Source organism: Dinoponera quadriceps, unplaced genomic scaffold (genome assembly GCF_001313825.1).
Source record: "Dinoponera quadriceps isolate SergipeBrazil2010 unplaced genomic scaffold, ASM131382v1 scaffold163, whole genome shotgun sequence".
Classification (NCBI taxonomy): domain Eukaryota; kingdom Metazoa; phylum Arthropoda; class Insecta; order Hymenoptera; family Formicidae; genus Dinoponera; species Dinoponera quadriceps.
The window spans coordinates 1,226,625-1,235,203 of NW_014554384.1; the positions used below are offsets into that span (position 1 = coordinate 1,226,625).

The 8,579-nt window shown below is 49.0% G+C and overlaps 1 protein-coding gene across 3 annotated transcripts in view; it reads right to left on the bottom strand.

Moving 5' to 3' along the window:
- Nucleotides 1-843: 843 nt before the first annotated feature.
- Nucleotides 844-8,579, bottom strand: part of LOC106747981 (ecdysone-induced protein 74EF) — a 251,112-nt gene continuing 243,376 nt past the window's right edge. For all 3 annotated transcript variants that reach the window (XM_014626092.1, XM_014626083.1, XM_014626100.1), the window contains one exon: nucleotides 844-2,864. In XM_014626092.1, coding sequence (XP_014481578.1) covers nucleotides 2,302-2,864 — 563 coding nt within the window. In that variant the 3' untranslated portion in view covers nucleotides 844-2,301. The remainder of the gene's footprint in view (nucleotides 2,865-8,579) is intronic.

Consider the following 8,579-nt stretch of genomic DNA (forward strand, 5'->3'; position numbering starts at 1 on the left):
TAGAACTCTTTTTTCTTCTTTATAATGCATCTTTTTTTTTTTGTTAGAAGGCAACCATCTTTGTTAATACGAGAAGGCAATTTGCTTTGTATCATCGGTATATGTCTGGTGTCCCGAAAAACACTGATCGATCTGACAGCACTGTGCGTGTGTGCTACCGTCCCGAGAGACAGATTTCGGGCTCGAGCGGCAAAATGCAGAGAGGGATCGTTTCTTTCTTTTTTTTCTTTACAGGCATTATTGGCAGCGCTGGATCCACTGTTCAAATGTATACTGTATACACGTGTATTTCTCATTTCTCCCCGGAGTCTGTCGCGCGAAATCGGCCTGTGTGTGTGCACGACGCGCGGATATCTAACTACGCTTCCTCTCCCCTCGTCTCCCGCCGTTCTCACGCGTTCTCATTCTTTCCCGCTCGTTCTCTCGCACCTCATATCGCGAGGATGAACCAGCGTTCAACACACGGCTCTCTCCTTGTACAAACGCATTCTCTTCTCAACGATTCTCCTCTTGTATGTACAAAAAACTTAGGACTATATAGGATACACTTGCACTCGCGCGCACGTCACGTCCCGGGGCGCCAATAAGTTAAATTTTGCCCTAGAGTTATATCGTTATATCGTTTATTACGCATCCCCGATCGGCCGGGCTTCTTCTTCGGTTGTTACGTGCGACGTCTCGGATCAGTCTGAGAGCAATTTCTTTTGCAAAAGACCGGCGAAATTGTGTGCGTTGCGACTGCGACTAAGAGGGCTCGGACGCACGATCGGCAGACAGTTCGCGCGGGCACGCGTTTCCGATCGCGACTTATAAGCGTACAACGTATAAAAGGAAATAGTAAAGTTTTTTTTTTTTTTTTTTTTTTTTTTGAAGAGAGAGACGTCGCACGAGACGGTCAAGCAGCTCCCTTCGCCAGTGCCGACCGACGTGACGGCAAATCTCATAGAGACACATCAACTCGCTCCATTTACTACATAACATACAATATATATATTTATATAATATATATATAATATTCAATAATATATATATATATATATACTTCTTCTTACTAAAGGTATTCTTTATAACTATATACAGGGATATATAATGTGTCTGTCTCGATAATCTTTACGAATCAGTAACACTAGGTTTGCTCTAAACAATATTCTTGGACCTCGTGTGTGTTATGTATGTACGCGTATGTGTGTGTGTATGCGTGTATGTGTATGTACGTGTATTAGCCAGCACCTTGCGTTGTCGAACCCTCAGCTCGCAGTATCAAAAGGGCCAATCCCTCCCGCCTTATACTTAAAAAAATATAGTGCGTACCCCCTCCCTGAGCTCGCTCCATAAAACTTCGAGAGACGCCTCTCTCTCATCCTCTCTCCCGTGCCACCTCTCCCCTCTTCTCTCATCTCGATTCCGTAATCCCTTCTCACAGCCCTCGTTTCGTTACATGTCGTTTCTCTTTTTTTTTTTCTTCCTCCTCCTCCCGTTCTGCTTTTTCTTCTTGTTCTTCGTTTTTTCCTTTTTCTTTTTTTAGACTTTGCTTCCGTAATACGTTTTTTTTCCCCCGCTCGCGAATCAACGCGCGTAACAATTTCCTTAGGTAACATATATAAACGTCTAATATACAATAAATAATTTATCCGCGCTCTCGAATATACAATTTCATTTTTCGCTTCCGCCACGATGATCCATGCTTAAGTAATTTGTCCACGGCGCCCTTCCTCGCAAAAGGGTATACGCCCGATATATAAACTTGCTCTCGGCATTAAGAACTAAATTTTGTACAAATTTCGACGAGTGTCGGGCGCGCGCGAGCACGCCGCAGCCCGTCTGCAGCCCGCACGGCGCGGTCCTGTTCCCGTCCTGCGGGCGGCATTCGGCGCGCGGGAGAGGGACGGACCGCAGGAAGAGGACGAGGTCGGGACCACCTCCGACGACGTCGTCACCCGGCGCCTTACAATATACATTTACATAGGTATAATATACAAGGAACAAACGAAGCCAGAGAACAAGAGAGAAATGGAGAGAGAAGCGGGGAGGGAGAAAAGGGGAAGAGAGGGTCAAAAAAAGAGATAGATAGAGAGAGAACGCATTTTACAACGTCTGAGGGGTGTGCCAGGTCGGCGCGTCTCGACGGATAGAGGCGTCGTCGCACGACGACGATCTCTCGCGCGGAAGAGGCTCCGCGACGAAGCCGCGACGCCGCGGTGGCGATCGACGTAGTAAGCGCGCGATTCGCGCTGAGACGCCGTATTGTTGTTGCTGTCGCTGCTCCTCGTGGTCACCCGCGGGACGGGTCGGCCCCCTGTCTCATGCGCCCGTACAATCGATCTCGACGATGTCCTTGGGCACGTCGACGAACTGATACACCAGACGTTGGCCGTCCACCTTGGCGAGGATGCCGCGCTGGTAGTAATAGCGTAACGCCCTGCCCATCGTCTCGTAGTTCATGTCCGGCTTGTTCTTGTGCAGGCCCCAGAGCCGCGAGACCGCCTTGCTGTCGACCAGCTTGAAGACGCCCCGCTCGCGATTCGTCCACTTGATGTAGCGCGGACAGAACTCCCGGTCCTGCAGCAGCTTCAGCAGGAACTCCCACAGGTAAGTGGTCGAGCCCTCGCGCGACTTCCGCTTCACCGCGGCGCCGCCGCTGCCCCCTTCGCCCTGCCGCGGCTTCTTCAGCTTGCTCTTCTTCGTGCGCGGCGGGAAGCCCAGGTCGAGGAGGTAGAGGTCGTCCGAGACCGAGCTGGTGGCCGCCTGGATCACGCTGGTGGGCACGCCGCCGGGCCCCCGCGGCGGACTCGGGGTGCAGGGGGTCGCGAACTGATTGGCTCCGCCGTACATGGAGTTCACGTAACTGCTGTAGCTCTCGGACACTGAGGAGAAGACAGAAAAAGGGCCGGGATTAGAGAAATTCGCTGCCGGCGGGAAATGAGGATATTCTCTTATTCTCGGGAATTTCCCGCAGCGAAATCTCGCAGTCAAAACGAGCGGTTACATAAAGCCGTACGAATAAACGTTTCAAGATTTGAGGGTAGATCTGATATTTGAGCCTTTCGCGGTGTGGAGAAAAGTAAAGTGAACTTGCTTTTCCGACGTAAATTAATAATTTGATTAATAAAGGTGTAACTTACAAGGAGACAACATTTTCAGTGTTGATACATTCTATCATATGTGATGCTCGTGCCAAATCTTTCATTACCCTTACTAAAGGACATACCGATTGTTTTAGCTGCTCAAAATGTACAATCGAAAGAGAGTGTATTGCGAATAAAATTTGTTTCCCCAATTTTTTTTTAATTGCTACAAAAGAACAAACAATAGCTCTTCTCTAATCGAATTCAGGAACATCATCTTGATCATTCTATCCTATTAGACATTCAAAATTTCAGTATAAAATTTTGGTGTTTCAAATTCCATTGGACTATATACATCTGATATGCATTGGCGTTGTTTAGAAACTTATTCATCGCGCGGTAACAAAATTTATCGCAGATTTTCGATCTTCAATTCTGAACGAACGTATTCAACTCAACGATTCAAAGAGTAAATACTTCATAATAATTTTAAAAGCCACTCGGATTCCGAGTGACTCGGCTGTCACTACACTTTTTGAGTGGAATTTTACCCGAAGAAATTTGGAGAGTATGTGTGTTACGCCGGGACAGACGACGACGTAGCCTTCGCCTATGTCCACTAAGCGTCTCGTTGCGCAAAACTTCGCTAATCTCTCACTCTTAATAGGTGATTACTCACGAACATTATAATTAACGAGATAACGTAATTACACGAAAATTATCTGAGGGCGTCGATCTAGAGAGGGGTGGTTCAGAGTTTATCGACTATCTTCCGACTCGTGAATACGCACGGAGACTATCTTCCTGTATTTATTTTTTCCTTTTTTATAGAACTGTTATTTATAGAGAAATATCGCCATCGACCGTGTATTCGTTTAATCGCGCATCGCGTGTATCGGTGAGTTAGAAGGGAGCGCGACTTGCACGATAACTCGTACGCGGATCATTCCGCGGTGTATTCACCGAAATAATCATGTCGCTGCGCTACTACGACAATGGGATCTATTTTATCGCGGCCGAATGATACGGAACGTAGAAATTGTTTCAGCATCGCGCGCGCGAAACCCATAAATCAAGCTCCTCCCGCGGTACCTCGAGAGAGATAGAAAGAAAGAGAGAGAGAGACGCGCTTTAATCGCACCCCGAACGAATCCTCGGCCACGAAGCGGCGTTATTATCTCGATTATTCGCGACGGAGGGTCGAGTTAACGTCTATCGAGTTAGTTTTCGCACCGCGCGGCGGTTAAGTACATACGTCGCAGTTGAACGTGCAATGAACTATTAATAGCCGTCGTTCGCGGAGCGAGAAAGAGGGAAAACGTCGTGGTCACCGTCGTCGTCGTCGATGCCACTGTCGTTCCTGTCATCCGATTGATCGATGAACTCGATATTCGCTTTCGATAACCCCACCTTCACGTCGCCCCATATTCCGCGCTAGGATAATCTCATTTCCGGCATACCAGCTCTGTCCTGGAGAGATTAAAACGCGGAAAACCGAGCGGAACGGTTGCTTTTATTAATAGTTGATTTTTATTGGTCACCATTGGAGCGCTCCCGATGCGCAGCCGGCGAACCGCGACGTTCGCGCGATTAAAGTCGCATCGAGACGGGCGCAACGTCGATCACGATCGTACAGATGCGAGTACGCGCGATCTGAGATTTGAACCGCGCAAGCAGAGGACCCCGTGTGCGTAGAGAACGTCTGACGCACGTTCGCGGATCGCTGTTCCTCCTCCACCTTCTCCTCAAGCGGGGAATTTCCTTGTTTCGCAAAGTCGAGCGATCTCCTAAAAAGCGTCGTCGAGTTCCAGCAACTTACTTACGAAAGTTTAATCAATGAACGAAAGAAAGGAGGCGCGCGGATGCAATAGACTGAAAAGTTTTATCACTCAAATCCGCGCGCGCGCGCACACCCGTCGATCTCGACGAAGTTTATCTCTCTCGGAAACCGATGCTCGTATTGTCTCGTTGAGAAAAAGAAAATCGGTTTAACATTATTAATATTTATTGGGGCTGGAAATTATATATTCGAAGCTTCGGCTCTTCGAAGCTTCGAAACACCGAATTGTTTAATCTTCAATACGCTGTATTCGAATAATGAAATTTTAAAGCACGAAAATTCGAACATTCGGATACTCGAATGTTTGAATATTCGAAACATTAAGTGTGTTCGTCCTGTAGGCACAGTAAGTAATATTTATTATCCTAAAGAATGTGATCTTTTCTTGTACGCTGTTATACATCATGACGAAATTTGCATTGATTTTAAAATCAAGTTAACGAGATTTGTTTATATTTATACTTCCTTCATTCACTTTGTTTTAAACAAGACAAGTACGAATCGCAGAATTGAACTAAAGATACTCAAACAACACGTATGTCTAAAAAATGTCTCAAAAATGCCCTTTAGACTTCTTATTATCTAAAAGACGTCTTTACGATATCTTAGGACATCTTACTATCTGGGTTAAACTGATACTCTCTAATTGCACTGCATTTTGTTTCACTCTCCAAATTAATTCTATTAGCAGCTTTTTGATATCTCGAATTTTCAAATAATTCGACTTGGAACTTCCTCGTCAAATATCGAATTATACCGAAGTTTCGAAACTTCAAATATGTCGAGTAGCACTACTTCTATTTATTTTTGGTGGGCTACTCGTGGAAGATCTTTCGACATATCTCGAAGTGTAGGGAGAGGGTGTTGCTTCACACGCGAGGAATGACGAAGAAAAGCAATAGCTTTGAGGCAACATCCTTTCCTGCCGCCAGCAGACGCTGATCCGAAGGACGCGACCGGGCATTCGGCCGGTTCGCCGGATAGATACGAGCTGAAGTTTCGTAGATCGTGCATCGCCATCGCGACGACGAACCGTATACGTTTCTTGCGCCACCGTGATGCGTGATTGATGTCGGCTGTGTTGCGTCGATAGACGCACGCAATTCCGTGGCGAATCTCCGCAAACACGTTCCGCACGAGGGGATATGAGCGAAGATATGGAAGAATCGCGAGAAGACGACTGTTGCGAAAGAAATTTCGCGTTTCCTACGTCGCTGGAACGAAGCAACGAACGAACGTCGTGGAGGTAGTGTCACCGCACGCACTCTCTCGTAAGAAGAGAGACATTCGGCACACACACGCGCGCTCTCGCACGCACGCAGATAGCGGTGTACCAAATTACGCTGTGGAAGAAAGCAAGAGTGTTTCGAAACCGTATTCGTCGACGGACGGAGTCGTTCCGCGACTTTTACGCCACTGAGAACGCGCGCTCCGCAGTGTCACCCCGTGTAGCTCCCGCGGGGGGAAAAATTCTCAGCATTTGATACACACGCTGGCGCGCGCGCACACGCACGGCGGTGTACCACATTATGCTGGAAGAAAGCAAAAGTTTCGAAGCTGCCACGAAGCAGAGAGAAGCGTTCCCCTTTACGCCACTGGCCACGGGAGGAAGAGGAGACGGGTCGAGATAAAGAGACGAGGAGAGAAAGAGCGAGAGAGGGTTAAGCGCGGCGGCGGCGGCGAACGGGAGAGAGGAAGAGGGGCGGACAGCGGGAGGGAAACAGGAGGGGGGAGTCGGGGGAACTCTGCCTGCAGTATGATAGAGGACTGACCCGAGCCAAGGTTGCACGGGTGACGCCATCAAGCTACTAGTGCATAATAGCGCCGCTCGTTCTGAGGCCGCCGCGACTGCGCTAAAATCGGAACTCGTTCTCCGGCCCCTCCCGCCGCTCCTCCGCCACCACCTCCTCCGCCTCCTCTCTTCATCCTCATTCTCCTCACCCCCCATCCTCCCGTTCCTTCGTTTCCCTTCCCCCTTCGTCGCATCACTCTCTCTTTCTCTCTCGTCTCTTCCCTTATCGTCCCTCCTCAACTCCACCTCGCGCCTGCATCCTTCTTTCGCGTCGTGCGTTGCAGTTCCGTGGAGGCTCGCGCACGGTTGAACGATTCTTCGGGCTCTATTCGAGGTTTTCTGGTTTGCAGCGAGATGAGAGGAAAAAAGAGGGAGCGAGAGAGAAAGAGAGATTAAGAAGGGGAAGGAAAGACAGAGAAATATTTATTTAGCGTCCCGAGGTGGTATCTTCGCCCGGCGATAGGATGGCAAATTACAAGCGGTTGCGCGCGCGAAATAATGGCATTCGGTATAAAACGGCTGATACGTGCGCGAAGAAATTCAACGGAAGTAACTGAAGACCGTGCGGATCGGACGGAAATTTTGAAAAACGCATCTGACCAATGATACGCGCCTGTAGAGAGGCAGAGAGAGAGAGAGAGAGAGAAACGAACAAGATTTCGATAACCGAACTTCGCGATATAAATAGCGCGGTTCACGAGAGACGAGGTAAATTTTGAAAGAGGAGGGAAGAAAGGAGCCGGGTGCGGGACGAAGGACGAAAAATGAGGGGGCGGCGGAGGGTCGGATTTTCGCCGGTGGCTCTAAAAATACGGAGAACGCACCGTTGTTCTCGGGAAGTGCGTGCGTACACGCGCGCGCGAAACGGTAGAGCACGCGAGAGAGCACGGGAAGAGAGACGGGGCGAGGAAAGGAGAGCGAGAGAGGAAGAGAAACCGAGAAGGTGGGAAGGAAACGGCGAGGAAGAGGAGCGAAAGGAGCGAGAGGAGGAGGAAGGCGGTGGAGGCCCGAGTGCGAGAACAGCTGGAGCGGATCGTGTTTACGCGCGGTATGACTGGCTAGATGAGTCAATCGTAGACCCGTTGTCTAGGAGCCGCCGCGGTAGGGGAACTGCTCCTACTTCACTGACCTATACCACAGGCGTCGTATAGCGCAGGAAAGCACCGCTAGAGAGACGACGCATCGCCAGCCGATGAGTCTGGTGCGCCGCGCCGCGCCGGAGACCGGATAGAGAGAGAGATTCCTAGAAGCGTAGGAGAGTCTAGGATCGATCGGAGACGGGCGGCGCGTGAATGGGATACGGATTCGGCTAATTCTCATTCCGGGAGCGTCCGTAGGAAAAATTCACAAGCGCGCGATGCAAAGCGAATAATTCCAAGACGGGAAATCGAGACTTTCAGGAAGAGACGCGCGCGCGGAGACGAGACGGAGATTCCCGAGTTTGTCTGCGTGCGACTGTCTGAAAATAGTAAAAGAAAACGCGAACGGACCGCCAGGATTTCAGGATCTTCGGCACGCGGAGAAATCGAAAATCCAGACCCAGACGAAGAGACTACGAATTTTATATCCGCCTGAGACACATTGTGATATCGGCGAATTAAAATTTCACAGACACGTCGCGCTGAATTCGAGAATGTGCAGATATAAAATCTAAAAATGGCGAGCTACATTTTTGCGAACGAGAGAGAGAGAGAGAGAGAGCAAGAGAGAAATGTGTAAAATTAAAGTTTGTTATTTCAACTATTCTCGTGCTGTATAAGTGACGTTTCGCAATGGGAGAATCCGTTGTGTGAAAAATTTTAAATATTCGAGATGAACGAAACTGCGAGGAATTTTAAGGAGACGTCGGCTTCTCGTTATTATTTGCCCCCCCCCCCCCCCC